The sequence below is a fragment of the Brachyhypopomus gauderio genome, unplaced genomic scaffold, assembly GCF_052324685.1.
Source record: "Brachyhypopomus gauderio isolate BG-103 unplaced genomic scaffold, BGAUD_0.2 sc74, whole genome shotgun sequence".
Lineage (NCBI taxonomy): Eukaryota > Metazoa > Chordata > Actinopteri > Gymnotiformes > Hypopomidae > Brachyhypopomus > Brachyhypopomus gauderio.
This window is the reverse complement of record NW_027506895.1, coordinates 567,556-586,130: the sequence shown is the minus strand read 5'-3', so window position 1 is coordinate 586,130 and position 18,575 is coordinate 567,556. Positions and strand designations below refer to the sequence as shown.

The window sequence follows — 18,575 nt, the reverse complement described above, 5'->3', positions numbered from 1 at the left end:
CGGGCCCGGGGTGAAAAGGCGACGCGGGGCGCCATCTGGTGGACACACGCGGGACTTCAGTTTTACCTTCTGGTCGTAGGAAGAGTCCACGTTAATACCGGTGTCTCGTCTCGTAATCGGCTGCTTAGTCCCGTTATGCCTAATAAAAACTGCTTTCCTAAACTGCATTTTTGTGCCATGTGTTTAAACGAATGCGGAAAAGTCTTTAAATGAGTGGAGGTCTTAAAGCGTTAAATATATATCAAAATATGACCAGGCTAAATGAGACCCAAACAGTGAATCTGCACTTCAGTTATACAACAGCAAGGAAACCACAATATCAAGGAGACACCAAGAAAAAAAAAAACCAGATCCAGGCGAAAATATAAAACAAATGGAACTTTATTCACTAATGCCAACACCTTTGAGGTTAGTTTCAGTTGTTCTGAGCGCATGAGGAGAATGTCTTTCTGGCTGACAGGAATCTTCAGCACAAACTAGAGAGCAGTAGACAGCAGTTAGCAAGGAGAGGTCACGATGCCTGTGTGTGTGTGTGTGTGTGTGCGCGCGCGCAACAGAAAGTACACACAAGGGGCACTCCTGCACCAGTCTCATCGCAAAAGTAAAAGCCTCAGTAAATCAGAAGGCAAAATAAAACAAATAAAACAACATCTAAATAAGATTTTTTACAGTACAGTTCTGGTTGTTTTTCACTATTGGTTAAGGCTAAGATTTTGAAGTGGAGAGCAGGGGGTTGAGTGGAAAACAGAGATCCCTGATACCTTCAAACACTTGGGCCGTATCTAGAGTGCCAAGCACGCGCCGCTGCCACTCCGATCTGTTCAGCTTAAGTTTCTTTCTCTCCCAGAGCCACTGTGCACCAGAGACACACGTACACTGCTACCGACTGCGTTCGAGGTGACGGTTGGAAGACAACAAATAAATAACAAACAAACAAATAAATAAATAAATAAAACAAACAAAAAAAAAACCCATGAACTAGAAAGGGCAAACCAAGTGGTGACAATATGCGCTCGAGTGTTGACACATAGTTGTTTGCAGGTAATATAAAATCAGCAGTCGCTCCGCACCCTTGCGAAAACGTTGACGCATCGGAAACAGAACTGACGTGCTGATGAGATTCAATGTAACAATCGTAACGGTTCTATGCGGTGCTAAATCTCATTAAAACAACTGTTGGCCTTTTTTTTTCTTTTCTTTTTTTTTTTTTGCAGGTAGACCGAAATCAGGGAGATGACACTAGAGAAGCACAAGAGGGAGAGACACACTGAACTTGACCTTTCACCTTTTCAACAGTGAGCATGCCAAGACCTTTTACGAAATCCCTTTTGCGCAATTCAGAAAACCCAACCTTTCCACCTTTCTAGATTTAACCAAAGCTCCTATACGGTCCTTCCTCAGCTTGTGAACCAGGTCTACCACCTGCTGCAGAGCTATGGCCTTTAATGAGAAGATGTGTATAAAAAATATCAATGGACAAGAAATGACCTCAGTTCAGAACTCAGGCTGGTCAAACATCAAATATACCATCTACGGTCAGTCACAAAGCTAGTATATATTAGTGTCTCTAGAAACAAGATATCTAAAAATGACTAAAGTTTACATTCTTGCTCACAGATTTAGTAGAAGAAAATATCAGAAGCGAACTGCGTTTGTGCGGCCCCTCGCTAGGAAAATCTAAAGTAACATTAACACATTTGGCAGCAATGGTGGAGTTTCCATACAGATCCCACCGCCTAAGAGTCTGATGTTTCTGTATCTTCAGATACAGTATTGCTCTGACAATGTCTCTGCAAGCGATTCTGCTTAATTGAAAAGACACACAGGAAAATTGGCCTTGAATTCTGAAGGCAAGTGACTACACTAATTTACAAATACTTACACGTCTGTGACAACATGCACATGCAGAGGGTGTGGTTTTAGATCTATTAAATCTGGCATGGAAACTCCGATCCAAGCACACAGGGGAGGGATCATTACAGTAAACCGCACGTAGGAGTTCTTCTCCCTCTTCGGTTAAATGGATAAATCCAGGTGATTGGACAGGCTGTACTGTCATTCCTTCCCCTCTCCAATTAGGAGAGGGAGGGGTGGGTTATTTTAATTAGAGATACCACCTAGTGTCACGGATGAACAGGGATGGAGTGTGAACACGTTGCATGGAAGTGGAGTTAAGAATAAAAATAGGACCTGCCTCCAACAGTCAAGGTTTGAAATCGGTGCCTTACTCCCAGTTCATAAACTACAAGCCATACAGCACAGGAAAACTACGTCAGTGGTACCTGAATGTTGCGTTTCCTCCCAAGCACCTACGTTATCTAAAAAAGGCAGAGCATCTATTCCTCTCTCTCTCTCTCTCTCTTTCACACACACACACACACACACACACACACACACACACACACACACACACACACACACTCACACACACACACTCACGACACACAACAAAATGTAGTTGTACCGTATACATAAGAGAGCCACATAGAGCTCTTGCTTGGTGTTATCTGTTCTAAAATGAAACGAGATGATTTGGACTGAGTGAAACAGCGTCAATGTCATTCCGTGTCCGGCTCTACTTTAGTGTCCTGTCTCTGTGTCCTAGAGATTCTTATTTTTCACATTTGATAAATAAAATCTTGTTCACGTTGTACGCAGGAATACTATAGTATGGAGAGTGCACATTATGAAGTGTTTTGTGCCCTGAGTGCATACCATTACATGTCTAACACACACACACACACACACACACACACACACACACACACACACACACACACACACACACACACGCACACAGAGAGAACCAAAGGGTAGCCACAGTAGTTCAGAACAGACGAGATGGTGTGTGGATGAAGGAGGCTGGCCGTATCCTCGCCACCCAGAGGCTGCGTGCCCCCCGGTGCCAGCAGGAAGCACGCCTGGCACAGACGCGGGCACGGCTGCACACCCCAGGCAAGAAGAGCAAGACCAGCTACAGAAACATCGAGTCACAATAACTACAGTAGTAGTACTAAAACTTAGAAGAGTCTCATTTCCTGGGTTCATGGATGCCTGTGTGGCCCCCCCCCCCCTCCCCCGAGACTTTTTTCCCGGTGTTTTCCAGGCTTTTGCGCCGCGGCCCTGAGCACACATCCGGGGATGGTGCCGTGCGGCGGACGTTTTGCTCGACGCGGCCCCCCGACGCGCAAGGGTGTCCTGTGGTCTCCTGGCATGTGAGCGCCGTCTCGCCCCGGCCAAAGGTCCAAGTGTTAGTCTGTGCTCCTCCTCTCACTCACGCTTGCTCCGTCACCTCGTGCTAAAAAAACGTTTAAACCCGGTTCGTCTGTCCCGTCGCCTGCCGTGGGGTCCTGCAGAGGTAGGCGCTCTCACATCGCATATTTCTGTGTCCATTCTCTTGCTAATCTGTTGTATCTGGTTTGAGAAAACAAAAGGCAGAATTAAATGAATACCTTCTGAATGCTGCTGGTAAAGTGGGATGCACAGACATTACATAATGTCAGGTGAGTTACTGTAATGAGGGTCTTATTACTCTACTGTAATGTGGAAACTACATGTACATGTAATGTGAGTTACAATACCGGTACTCTAATTTGGGGCATTTTACTGTACTGTAATGTGGAGCATATTAAAATATTAACTTTTAATGAGGAGCATGCTATAATACTGTAATGTGGGCCTCGTTACTCTACTGTAATGTGGGCCTCGTTACTCTACTGTAATGTGGGCCTCGTTACTCTACTGTAATGTGGGTCTCGTGACTCTACTCTAATGTGGGTCATGTTACTAAACTGTAATGTGGGTCATGTTACTAAACTGTAATGTGGGTCATGTTACTAAACTGTAATGTGGGTCTTGTTACTAAACTGTAATGTGGGTCTTGTTACTAAACTGTAATGTGGGTCTTGTTAACTCTACTCTAATGTGGGTCTTGTTACTCTACTCTAATGTGGGTCTTGTTACTCTACTCTAATGTGGGTCTTGTTACTCTACTCTAATGTGGGTCTGGTTACTCTACTGTAATGTGGTCCCCACCATTGGCGGTTTACTCACTTTTCTCTGTCAGCTTTGTATGTGTGAGCAATCTCAGGCACTAGAGGGTCGTCTGGGTTTGGATCACATAACAGGGAGCAGATGGAGAGGAGGACTGCAAGACAGGGACAGCATGAGCTCAACACACCGCCATGTACGTAAACTCACTGACTGCATTAACAACGCACATAGACAGTGGTCCCGTGGAGAAAACCCTTCGGTAACATACAGAGACGGTCACCACTGAAGGATCTGCTGATCACGCACGGATGAAAACTGGCTGCAGAGGAACATTACAGTGTTTCTAATTTCAAAACCTCCGTGGTGCACCGCCCCATGGCCCAGACGGAGAGAGGACGCCCACCTTTGGACACGGTGAGGGCGGGACTCCACTGGGACCGCAGGATGTCCAGACAGATGCTGCCGTTGCTGTTGATGTTGGGGTGGTAGATCTTCGTCGTGAACGCCACCTGGAAGCAAAAGACACACCTTCAAAGTGCTGCCCACTACCGTCCAACCTGTGGCCCCCAGCAAAGATGATGTGCGACTAACCTTTGGAGGTTTGAAGGGGTAGTCGGTGGGGAAATGGATGGTGAGGAAGAAAACTCCGCCCTGGTAAGGGCTGTCATTCTGGAAGCACACCAAAGAGAAGTTATACCCCTGTAGAGCTACCCTCACCGTTTCACTGTGATGTTTACGCTGCTGTATGGAGCTACAGTGTGGACTACATTAGCTGCCACACACTAAAACTCAAAAGCTCATAGTGTTCCAGCATTATGACAGATTATCACAGATGATCACAAGATTATCACAGCAGGATTATGTCAAAAAAGAAAGCCAAAAATGACCAAAACAGTGTGGAATACTAGAAGCAAATTAAGAAAAGGAATAGTAAAGAAGAATGCACCTACCGGGCCCATTATTGTGGCTTGCCAGTGAAACACTGTAAGACATGAAGAACAAGAACTCAAATCATTTCACATTTCACAACTCAAATCAGTGTTGAGGCATTACAGGACCTGAGTAATGACACCACTGTGGAACCAGCTACTGCTGGGACATCTGAATGGAAAATAATGAAGTGGTCAGAAAGACTGGACACTAAAGTGAAGCCATTCATTCATTCATTCACTCATACACTCATGTATTCATTCACCCATTCTCTCACTTGTTCATTCATTCATTTATTCATTCATATATTCACTCACTCATTCGTTCGTTTATTCGTTCATTAATTCATCCATTCAGTCACTCATTCACTCACTTGTTCATTCACTCATCCGTTTGTTCGTTCGTTCATTCACTTACTCCTTCACTTGTTAATGCATTCATTCATTCACTCACTCATTAGTGTGTTCACTCATTCATACGTACAGTCTTCTCCCACTGGTCCTGCTGAACACTGAGCAGGTGGATCCCTCTGTAGGTCCGTCAGCTCCTGTGAGGAGAAACACCAACAACACATGACATGCATGTCAACATGGACGCACACACCCCACACTGATCAGTAGACATGTACAACCCCTACAAGAACACACCCCACACTGATCAGTAGACATGTACAACCCCTACAAGAACACACCCCACACTGATCAGTAGACATGTACAACCCCTACAAGAACACACCCCGCACTGATCAGTAGACATGTACAACCCCTACAAGAACACACCCCACACTGATCAGTAGACATGTACAACCCCTACAAGAACACACCCCACACTGATCAGTAGACATGTACAACCCCTACAAGAACACACCCCACACTGATCAGTAGACATGTACAACCCCTACAAGAACACACCCCACACTGATCAGTAGACATGTACAACCGCTTCAAGACGCTTCGTACTGTATCACATCCTCAACAGAAATTCAGATTTGGGTTTAGCAAACTTTGTGTAAATCAATGTTAAATTTTTGTATGCTAAAGGCTATACTAAAGACTATATTAAAAACTATACTAAAAGACAATACTAAAGATTATAGTACAGACTAGATTAAACACTATACTAAACTATATACTAAAGATACTAAAGATTAGGCTATACTAAAGATTATACTAAAGACTGTATTAAGAAATGTAGTAAAGATTATACTAAAGACTATATTAAACACTATACTAAATATTATACTAAAGGCTATATTAAAAATTATACTATACTATAGCTCTGTGCTAAAGACTACACTAAAAACTATACTAAAGACTATATTGACTGCTATAATGACTGTTGTGTTGAAATTTTTAAGTAGCATGATGAGATTTCCCAAGATCACATAATCTGCCTGTAATCATTGCTTAAATCATTTTTAAAATTTTTAGCGATTGTGTTGTTGGGTCTTACAAACCGAAACACTGGGCCTTAAATGCAGCTCTAATAAAAACAGGCACACACGGCGGCCCGTGTTGAACTCGCTGAAGGCCTGCAGCCCCGTGAAGGCATCATGGGGCACTGGGCAGCTAGGGTGACAGGACATTCTCCCTTTGTGTAGAAAAAACACTCCAGACACAGAATGTAAACAGGACGGCAGGACAGGCAGGAAGCTCAGACTTCAGTGTCGGTGGTGGCTCGCTGGAATCAAACACAGTTCTTCTGCTGATGCTAACGTTGTCATGATTTTAATACAAATTAAAAAAATCACTTTTGCAGAGATTAAAAAATATATATATATCACAGTTTGCAGAATTGCCAACAAAATAGATGATTATATATCAGAGCTGTTGTTATAGAGCACATATGTCAAAGCCAAGGCCCGCGGGCCAGATCCGGCCCGCGAATTGATTATCTACGGCCCCCTGGATGATATTTAATTACTATTAGAACCGGCCCGCAGGCCACAGCCGCCCGCTGGTGTTTTGCACGCACAAACACTACATTCCCCACAATGCAACGGTAGCCCGCGAAGTCACTGCAGCGCACACAAGCGGCAGAGGTCCGCTCGGCGAAAATGACGTAATCGCAGTGGCTCCGCCTGTGGGCGAGGGCGTCACGCGCTGTCGATTCGCGAGGTCGTGCACCTCTCGAATTTTGTAAAGTTGTGCGCACCAGCACGTTAAACTTAATTAAGTTAAATTTTTATACATATATTCGAAATGATTCGACATAATTCGCTTTTATTCACATTATTTAATGGTTGTTTATTTTCAAAACGCCCAATCTTAACGTCTTCACGTTCTCTCATGTTTCGTCCTGGAATTACAAGAGGCTCGTATTTGTTAACGTAATACAAGAGGACTGTTCAGTCAGACAGATATTTGTTGTGAAACGAAGTAGTTACAATTTCAAGCATTTTCAAGTACTTTAGCCTAAATTCCAGCACTTTTCAAACCTTTATTACTTTATTCATTTAATGTACAGGACATGTTTTCTTTGAAGGAAGTTTGTTTTTATCTGTTTGCTTGTTGAAAAATGTTTTCACTTGAAATTACTGACAGATCCATAAGAAAGTATTGCTTTATTCATTTAAGCATTAAATAATAAACACTGTGTTAGGTCTTGGTTCAATAGGCTATGTGCAATCATTTCAATGTTTTAATAAACATTGAACCAGTCCGGCCCTCGGCTTGTAGCAAATTTGGTTTTTTGGCCCTCGGTGCATTTGACTTTGACATCCCTGTTATAGAGAAAAGAGCTACTAGATACTTGTAACATCAGGCATGAGTGGTAATGCATTTTCAACACAGTGACATTAATTAACAGAGGGTTACACTCACACCACTACACTGGTCTGGTATTTGTGGAGCAACAGCTTCTACAACTGAGTGATGACGCCAACCACCACCTCCGACCCCCTGGGCTCCAGCTCTCCGTGGTGTGTTTATGAGCAGAGTGTTACGAGCCACCGTGCAGGAAATACAGCCAGAACAACCACCGCAGGCAACCCACAGCACCACACAAACCGCACACGACATGACACACAACACCGCAAGCAAGGTGAAGAGGCGGAGCAAGCCAGAACCAGCATCACCACGGCGCCCGAACACGCGCTAGGTCCCGCAACGGGACGACGGTTTCCATGGAGCTTTTTGGAACTCCTATAAGCATTTCATCCTTTCACCTTACAGAATTCATTGAGGTTTACAGAGTTTCACTGGCTGCTGGTTTATTCTTAGACGTGCCATGTGAGCTTGTAGAATAACCTGCGCCAATGCCTTGTGTGTGAGAAAACAACTGTCACACATTTTTGCCTCAAAAAGGTTTGCTTACAGTTCCAAATTACACACATCAGTGACAACTTTATAGACATTTCTGTATATGCTGGATATTACATTAAGTCAGTATTTTGTCAGTATGTTGACCTTATGGACGAATCCTATGTGGCATATAAGAACCTGACACAAAGCCCTGCTGTGGTTATCACCGATCATCACATACACGCGGACCAAGAGCGTAGCGAACCTCTGACGAACCTCTCCTCTCCGTCTCAAGGGCCACTGGCCCAATTCGGCGTGTCAGATGCTGGCTGGTGTGGTTACAGTCTGACTCACGGCTCCAGAAAAGGCTCCTCTAAACTTAGCTGCGAGAGTTCTCCGGCTTTCTCACGCCAGCACCCTCAATAACTCCAGGGATCTGGTGTGGGTTTCCCTCTCACATTCAACGATGGCGGGGATCAAGACAACCTTATCTCCCCCCAGCTGGACCTCAGCTTACAAATGAACACTTGAATGAATTAGTGTTGGCCCACATGAGTCAAACAAACACTGAAACACACACATGTCAGAAGGGCCTGTCTGTCTATCCAAGTAACGTCTGAAACAGAAAACGTATTCGCACCTTTACAAAGACTTCAAGGTCAAACCAATGGCCATTTCATTCAAAGCGTCCTATAGAATGAGGACCACCTGGACACAGGTGAAGGCTGGAAGGCTGGGCTTGAGGTTTGTGCACAAAAAGAGACTGATCACATTTCTAGGAGTTTCTACAGAAGCAGTGCTGTGTGTACTTGCTGCTATTTACATCCGCAGTGTCCTTGCCTGCCCGTTTCCCTGTTTTAAACAGGCCCGGACTTGTTCCGAATGAGGCTGACCCTGGTTAATATCCCCTCACACACAGCCCACTTGTAGAAAACACCCCCATTAAGATGCAACATTTAGATTTTGTTTTACACCTTAGCCAAAGATTCAGTAATTAACAGTGCTGTGGTTTATTTATGTTTTATTTATGTTTTACTACGTATGTTTCAGCTCTTATTGAGAAACACGACAGGTGCAGGAAGGTGTGAGCGAAGAAAGCGTCTCAGTAACTCTTACAAACTCTGGGGTGACATACCTCAGTCCAAACTCTGGGGTGACATACCTCAGTCCAAACTCTGGGCTCTGGCCCATTTGTTACAAATTCACAATGGCTGGTAGGTACATTTTCTATCTAAATATTAGTAATTAAATGCAAATACACATATTATTTGACCAAAATAAAAGTGTGCTGTGTGTGCTCCAATCAGCACACTGGCCTACAGGCGTGGAGAGCGTCTCCTTTAGTCCATCTGTGTTTACTCTGAGCTTAGGCAACACGTCGGCCTATTCCATGGTTTTCACACTAATGAAATGAAAGCGGCCTTTCATCGAGTTTACACTTAACAGACATTTCACACGCTTCCAGAGGGCGAACCCCCAGGAGAGCATGTGCCGTTCGACCATGGTGTGATTGGAGAGCAGAATCAGAAGATAATTAAGGGTTTGGCAATATAACACACTCATGACGAACACAGTCATGATCACAAATGTCCGATGCATTGTGCTGCCCATAGGTTAATAACAAAGATTGTAAATATTAGGGCACACTTAGATAAGGGTTATAATATTATGATTAGATCCAATTTCGTCTCCAATAATGAACGTAATATTGATAGTTATACAGTAGTTCATGTTTAGAATTTATGTAATAACCTATGTAACAACCTGCTAGTGCTCACTCTTACAAGATAACATTTTGCACTAACGTTAGTCATTACATATCAGTGATTGCTATTAAGAAAATTTAAGTTGGACAACCACTTGATTCTTTGGAGGAGTCTGAGAAATAAATACCTCTTAAATTGAATACAATTCTGTGATTTAAGTGGCGGGCATGGTAAATCTGTTAAAAATACCCTCCGCTGTCCTCGTGTCCTATTTGCCAAGCCATATATGGAAACATTGACATTGGGGGTTCAGTATTTGGCAACTTGGAAGCGCTTGGCGAGCAGCGCGCATGCGCATCCCGCGCGTTCTCATTCACGTCGAGCGACTGTGGCCGAGACGGTGTTTTACACTCACGAAGCCCAGCAGCACCGCCGGGCCTCCCCCGCACACACACTCCCACGCGTACCTGTGGCAAAATAAAACACCAAACACCTCCCCCGCACACCTGCGGCGAAATAAAACACCAAACACACCTGCCAAACTCTTTGCCCTCGTCGTGTGAGGCGCGCAAACGCCGATATCGCACCGCGACCCGTCGAAGGCGAACGGTTCCCGACGGAGACGACGTCTAAAACGGACACTTAACGTGACATTCGCGTCTCTGGCTGGAGAAGCCGTTTATCTGTAAATATAATAACTGACACGACGGTTGTTCGCGGTAGGGGCGGGGGACACGACAGCGCGGATTCACCAGAGCCCGTTCCTCTTTGTCTGGACGGGAGGTTTTCAGGAAAGAGTGGAGAAAATGGGGAAAGTGCGACGTAACGACGTACAGAAAGACCGAGGACGGCGCGGAGAAAGTGAAGAAACGCGTTTTTTTGAGGGGGGGGGTTTAAGGTCCACGACGCGCACGACGAGAAAACAGCCTACTCACCTTTTGGATTCGTTTCAACGCCATTTGCCCGTTTTATAGGAGCGGACTGTTAGCTGGGTGAGATTCCGTGGGCCCGTGCGGTTGGGTTCGGGATACGTGAACGCTGGTTTTTTCTCTCACCGTCAAGCGCTGCGCTTAGAACGACGACGGCACAGGAGCGCAGATTGAAACATTTACGCAGCCGTTTGAACGCCAGGCTGTGATTTCAGTAATTCTTACCCCCCTCTAACCTGACTGACAGCATTTGCTGCTGTACACAGAGAGCCACACGCTATCATCGCGATAATATCCTACAACAAGGCCTCCGTTATCTTGCTCACGAGATTTAAGGAGGCCTATTGGGATCGGTAGTTTTTTATAATAGTGGCATTGAACACGAGGGTGATATGTCTTTTATATGTAATTGAATAAGAATTATTATTGTATTAAAACAGGTCTGCATTTCATTATTTAATTGTTTTAATAAACAGAATGCACCAAAAATAGCATTCGAAAAATGCTATTTGAAACATTTCTGTATTTCCATCAATTAAGTACTGTGGTATACAGTATCCAACCATCTGTGTGGCTACTGCAACGTGCACAAGAGAAAAATGTATTTATTTAAAGTTAACAGAAAATTTTCACACAGCTGTAACTTGAACAGCGAGGAAACCAGGAGAAGAATTACAGTAACAGGCACATACAGTGAGAGTCAAAAGACAACACACACAAATTCACTGTTTACAACTATTTAGATTTATAACTAATTAAGGACCATGGTATGCTGGGAGTCTATGCCATGCCCCTCTCTGCTCAGCCATTGGCTCTCAGCCCAAGTCTGAGGCGGATGCTTCAGTATATCCACCAATCAGCTGCAACATTAAAATCACCCATCTATTATTGTGCAGGCCACCAGCTCTGAGCCACTGAAGCATGCATCTAAAGGTGTCCTGTGGTATCTGGCACCAGGGCTGTGAGTTGTGGGGTGAGACTTCATGGATCAGGTAGGTTTTTCCACCATGTTCCAAAAGACTGAGTTCTAGGGAATCAGCGGTCAGCATGATGAAATCTTTGTCATGTTCGTCAAAACATTCCTGAAGAATTTTTGCAGTGTGGCAGGGTGATATCCAGCTGAAAGTGGCAGCTGTCGTTCGGGAATGGCGTAGCCACGAAAGGGTGCTGAAATCATATCCAAACATATCAAAACAAGCACTCAAAGTTCTCCGGCAGAACCCGGCAAAGCTTCTGTGTCGTGGCCAATGTGCCCCCAGATAATTGACATCACCCTCCTGGTCCACATGATGTTTAATAAACAGGATTCATCATACACAGCCACCTCTTCCACTGCTCCGTGATCCAGTTCTGATGCTCAGATGCCCATGGCAGGCTGTGGACAGGGGTCAGCACCGGTGCTCTGACCAGTGTCTGTGACTGTGCACCCCCGAACACAGCAGGCTGTGATGTGTGGTCCCAAAGTGAAACTTTGTGAAATACCCTTTTCAGCAATTAAACAGTGGGACTGAGAACCCTGAAAGACCAGACGGTGACATCAGGTACCAGGGGGTCACCACGGGAAGAATGCAAGTTGTCCTTGACACAGATGCAGTGTGACGCTCTGGGTGATGAAGTTAGGCATTCAACCAAAGGAAAGCATTTTTAGGTTAAGCCAAATGTATAGAGCTTATCAAGGAGGATCAACCACATCAAAAGCCTTGGAAAAATCAATAAAAACTACACTTGTGATTTGGTGTCTTTGAAAAGATGAGATTTCATCAGCGGTGGATTTTAAGAGTGGGAATGTTAGGTTTAAAACCAGATCAAATGGAGATAAAATATTGAAGCAACTGATGAATTGTGATTATTAATTATAAATAGGTTTAATATATTTTAGCAATAAAACAATTAATACAGACTGGTCAATAGTTATTCACATCAGACAGGTCTCAACCATAGGAAAAAAGGGGTAACTGATGTTACCATATAAAAGTAACTGAAAAAGAGACGAGTGTAATAAATCTACATGGGGCGATTTCACCACCTGAGCAGGACATTTAACAAATGTATCTTACAGAGTATCTGGACCAGCACTATTGACGTTTAACTCATTTATAGTATTAAAAACCAGAAGAACCAGTCAGTAGCGGTCAAAGCATTGGGATAGCACAGACAGAGACAACATCTGACATAAGAGAAATTAGAAAAGCATCCAAAATAATTTCATCATTAGTTTACACATGGTTATATACATTTTTATAAGTGCTGTTGACAATGTGGTTAAACTGATTCAAAACTGTGAATAGTATTATTCCTTGTTGTGATCTTACATGAATTCCTCAAGTGTCTGTAGGCCTCCCAGTCTACACAAACTCTTTAGAGAAGTGATATTTATCACTAGGTTTATCCCTTTGTTCTCCAAGTCTGATAAGCTGGGAGCTGATCCTGGGTCAGGTGTTAACTTTAGCTCTATTTACATGGAAGTATGTTTGATAGTTACAGTAGATCCATGGATCATCGGCAAAATGAATGAACTGAAATCTAATCCCAGCTAACTGCAATTAGGTCTTGAATAAAATAATTTACATTAATATCTTTACATTGCCTCAGTCTAAAATACAGTATATGGAAAAACATTATTGGGACACACATCTTAATCATTGGATTTGGGTGGTTCATTCAGTCTCGTTGCCACACGTGTATGAAATCAAGCACCTAGCCATGCTTAGTCTGCCTTTACAGTGAAAGAATGCATCATTCTATAGAGCTCACTGATTTCAAGTGTGGTTCTGTAATAGGCTGACACCTGATCACAGCAGACCATGTAAAGTTCCAGAGTGAGGTCACTCTTCTGATTCGATATCTGCGGCGTTCCAGACCTCCTCTGCTCCTCCTCAAGAGCAGACACACAGATGCAATGATGCAATAATGCAATGATGCAATAATGCAATGCAGCGATGATGCGATGCAGCGATGATGCGATGCTGCAATGATGCTGCGATGATGCAAAGCTGCGATGATGCAACGCTGCGATGATGCGATGATACATGGCCTTGGTTTCCATGGCTTTGCAGCTGCATGCGACCCTTACATCACAGAGCACAAGGCCAACGGCTGTTTGAGGTTGATGTGGAGGAACATGACTGGCCCACACAGAGCACTGACCTCTACCCCATCCAACACTTTTGGGAGGAACTCAGATTGTGAGTCAGTCCTCTTTTTCAACATCAATGTCTGACCTACACATGCTCTTCTGGATGAATGGGCAAAAATTCCCACAGACACACTGCTAAATCTTGCAGAAATCCTTTCCAGAAGAGCAGAATCTGTAACAGGTGCAAAGGGGGAACCACCTCCATATTAATACTTATGGATTTAAAATATGATATCATGAAAGCTCCTGTAGCTGTAATGTAAAGGTGTTTTAACTTAACTAAATGAAAACCTGGAATTGGAATTTCCCAGGTATAGAATATAATTGAAAGATCACTTATAAAAACTACCAGATTTACCAATCCTTTCAGAATTTGTGACAGGTATGCAATCCTGCAAAGAAGCAGTCTGAAGATCAACTCTATTACCTGATTGAAATTACTATCAATCATTAGAAGCTGTCAAGACAGTTACTATAGAAGTCACATAAAACAATCATTTAATTCTGCCTCTCAGGAGACATAATAGTTCACAAAATACACTTTGTAGAGAAAGCAGAGGGAGTCCTACGAATGCTATCAATAGTTGATAATAATATTAATATATTGTTGATAGTATGTTGATAATAATATTAATATATTGTTGACAGTGTGTTGATAATAATATTAATATACTGTTGATAGTATGTTGATAATAATATTAATAAAAACACAGATGTCTGGAAACCTAGTGTGCTTCACAGCACATTTGTAATTTTGCCGATCTATAGCCTACATTGACGTAAATTTTAAATTTGTTCAAACTTGTCACCTAAATCCCAAGCTCCGTTTAAAAACGTTTATCTCATAGACAGTATGCAGTTGATCTAGTGTGATTTTTTTTATCCACAAGGTGTCGCTGTAGCATCTTTTATTTTGTTTTGTTGTTTCCACTGTGACGGAACACGCGCAACCACAGCGCTGACTCCGGCGCTGCGATAGCTGTAAAAGGAAGAGTAATTAATTCACTCATTAATATATTCATTCATTCATTCATTCACTTAACAACAATATCGCAATACCACTGCTTTTAGCTTGATTGTAGAAAATTAAGTCTTCAAAGATTACTTTTCTTTTTATTAGGCGTGGAACTCAAATACAGCTATTAATAGGCTACGAAAAACCTCTAGTAGACCTACATATAAAATACACTTTCACGAGACCTAAAGCTGATTTGGCACTGAAAGTAAACACAGAAGCAAAACTTCTGTTAATGCAATTATGAAGACATTAAAGTATAAAGTAAAAACTGAATAAAAATTGACATTTGACCTATTGTTTTAAATTTGATTTAGGTAAACAGTAATGGCTAGAAAATAAGAGCTGTCCAGTGACACTGTAGTCTGGGCGATATATGCGTTTACACGTGCACTCCTGCAGTAAACCGTCAGCTCTTGCAATACAACAAGCAGTAATTACCCTGCAGTTACAAGAAGCGTATTGTTTTCAATAGTCCCTTCCCCTGTGTTGTCTGTTTTGTAAGTCTTTACACCCCCGGGGAGGGGCTTTTTAATTCTGCTTCTTATCACAACATGAATATCAAGTAGCCAAGGCCAGTTCTTTTTGTAATGTAATATACTATTGCAGAACTCTCCTCTTTGTCCCAGATTTACCCAAAATACTCAGAATGCCCAGATTGACCCTCTCTTGTGCCCTAAAGCAGACACGTGATTGATCTAAACACAGTCAGCTCCAGGTGCTGGTCCTTCTCATCACTCTCAGGTAAAGAGAGGAGGGTTCGTTGTTTACCGCTTACTGCTTAAGACTTATACGGGGCTTTCTGGCACACTGCCTTTAGGAGAAATAATATGCCTGTTATGACAAAGTGACAGGGTGACATGACTTTTGTGCCACCCTGTGACTGCTCCAATATTCAAGAAAGGGACTGAAAGGGAGTTCTCTTGCTGAATGGGCCGCCACGCAGCAAATCAGCTGACAACAAGCCCTCCGTCATTACCGCATTTAAGTTTAATCCGATTTCCAAACTCCGTTTCAGAAAACGCATCAGCACATTTCGGAATCGTTTTTTTTTTTTATCGAGTGTTGCTGACTCGTCGGCGTCTCTTGAGTGTGCGTGCGGCTATTAGTTCACGAGACCCCACTCTTTTTCGTGTCATTATCTATTTATTGGTGTGGAGTAGCCCGGCTGATAAACCGGGCACGGCTGTGCCGGCGAGCGCGCTCGCATTGTGCCCGTTCTATTCATGCGCGAGTCAGCTGGCTGCTCGGGTTTCTGCGTGCCCCCGTTGTCTGCGAGCGCTCCTCGCGAGCCTTTCTGCGCCTTATACAGGGGAATGGAGGAGGGGAGGGGGGGGGGGGGGTGCGCTCCGCCAGCGGGCGTCGCATGAATAGCAACCACTGTTCACTGCTCTTAAATGGCTCACTTCAGTGTCAGGTTGGTGGAGCTTCTCATCAGCATGACACGGAGAAAGAAGCATTTTCCTTTTGGAAGACCTAGAGATTCCTGCAGATAATATCCTATTGTCGGAGGAGGGGTGGGGGGGTCGTTTCAATGAGCCCACTGTTCTACATATGAGGCCGCGTTTGGCAAGGGGCTGCAGCTGAGGGCCGGCGCGGCGCTTGGGGAAGCCTGGGGCTCGCCTGGGTACCTTACTCAGAAGAGAGTGGTGTTGTCCCAGGGAAAACGTGCAGTCAGGTCCCTTAACAGCAATGTTTGAAAATCATGGCTTCACCACAAAAGTGTTATTCGTTCAACCTGCTGCCGTACATGTAACTTAGGAAACGTACACAGGGCCTAACAAAAAAGCGTAGTGTGATTACTGGGTACAAGAATTTTGGTGAAAAATTAGTGAATGAGCACTATACTTGGCAAGTGGTTCTATATATTTAAATAAACTAAAATGTTATCAAAAAGCAATCTCAATCTTTGTAATGTCTTTTACATTATTATCTTCAATTACATATATAAATACATATTCTAGAAAAATTGCGGTTGTGTGTCTTGTGTTAGTACACCATCATATCTTCAGAGGTGGGGACCTTCTCCTCGTCATTTTTGCACTACGTATATTTTTTGACACATTTGGTACATTGTCACCCCATGATGAATCTACAGATCTCTTGCACAGCAGATTTTGCCTGGTTTTCAAATTAGGGGAATTTCGATGCTGACAGATTCTTAACAATTCCTTAGGGTTGGGAAGAGGTTAGATGTGTGTGTGTGTGTGTGTGTGTGTGTGTGTGTGTGTGTATGTATGTGTGTGCGTACTGGGGGAAGGGGGCAGTAAAATCAGAATGCCTCTCTCACACTCTCTTCTTTGCCCCCAGTGTTAAGTTACTACAGAGTGAACGTCCTGGAGTATTTTAGGGTGTCCACTTTCACCGCCCCAGCCATGATGGGCACCCCAGGCCCTGGTATGATGTATGGGTGTTAGCATTAGTGTGTGTATATGTATGTGTGTGTGCGTGTGCGTGTGTGTGTTTGTGTGTGTGTGTGTGTGTGTGTGTGTGTGTGTGGGGGGGTGGGGGAGGTGGGGGGGGGGGGGGGGTGATCAGATCTTTGCCCTGGAGTCAGATCTGGTTCAGAAGTATAAAGCTACCTCAGTTTTCACCCAGACAGTCAGACTTGTGTTTGCGTGTCAGTGTTTGTCTAGTTTTATGTTTATTGTACCACTTACTACAAAATAAGAAGTTTATAATAAAACAGACTCAAATAAAAAAACTTTTAGAAAATCACATTGTAAGGAATATACCACTATTCTTTGACATGAATGTTAGTTTGTTGTTTTGTGTTGTTCCCAGGAAACAAAAGAACAAAAGAGGTGGAAAGAAGTCTTGAGTGACCCCCCCACTGCCCCCCCCTCCACTGACCCCCCCAAACGTGGATCTGTCAGCTTGTGTTTCCAGTGGCCTACGTTCACGCCTCCTTAAACCACGCACACATGTTCACAATCATCTCAAATGGCCACTGTTGGCAATCGCGGCCCAACGATCCAATTAAGGGCCTTTATGGCGTACATGCTGTGTTTAACTTTGCACAGCACTGACTTCTTAGCACCGCCTCCTTACCCAGGCTCCGCCTACAGCTTACTTGTTTGCCATCCACCTGGCCAATCAGTGGGGGGGGGGGCAGCTTGAGGTAAACGACAACCGTTTCTGTTGCGACGCACGAAAGTGGTCGTTTGCGCTTTAGAGGGAGGTGGTCAACACTCCATATCCCTCCATGGTGAAACTTTGCACGCCTAAACACTCATGAGGACCATGTTGGGTTTGTGCCTGACTGGATGGAGTGTGTGGAGCCAGGATCTCGTATCTCTCTGGTGCCCACGAGGCGATTGAAGGGGCATCTGTGGCCCTAGTCTGATTTGATTATGGGCCCGGGAGCGAGCCAAAGCAGTTCTCATGTTTATGATGTGGTCAGCAACTCCTGGCACAGTCTCTAGCTGTCTATGGGCCAAGCTAATGAAGAGAGGCTATTATCTGAACTGCAGTCATGCCTTCATGACCCATTTCCTTTAGTGCTGATTTAATTCTGTTTGCTGAAGTGTGTGTCTGTGCGTCTGTGTATGCAGAGAGAGTTCATGAACCTTTTGTCTTGTCAAAGGGTGGATTGATGTAGTGCACTCATCGCAGACAGATGGC

General features: G+C 43.8%; 1 protein-coding gene across 1 annotated transcript; it reads right to left on the bottom strand.

The window, feature by feature from the left end:
• Positions 1-1,155: 1,155 nt before the first annotated feature.
• On the bottom strand, positions 1,156-11,096 carry ube2d4 (ubiquitin conjugating enzyme E2 D4). The gene is made up of 7 exons (XM_076990233.1): positions 10,807-11,096; positions 5,407-5,470; positions 4,944-4,975; positions 4,585-4,662; positions 4,397-4,502; positions 4,054-4,147; positions 1,156-3,414 (listed from the first exon to the last, which is right to left on the bottom strand). Exons 1-7 carry the CDS (start codon positions 10,828-10,830, stop codon positions 3,369-3,371), a joined length of 444 nt encoding a protein of 147 aa, XP_076846348.1. The 5' UTR covers positions 10,831-11,096; the 3' UTR covers positions 1,156-3,368.
• Positions 11,097-18,575: the final 7,479 nt, after the last annotated feature.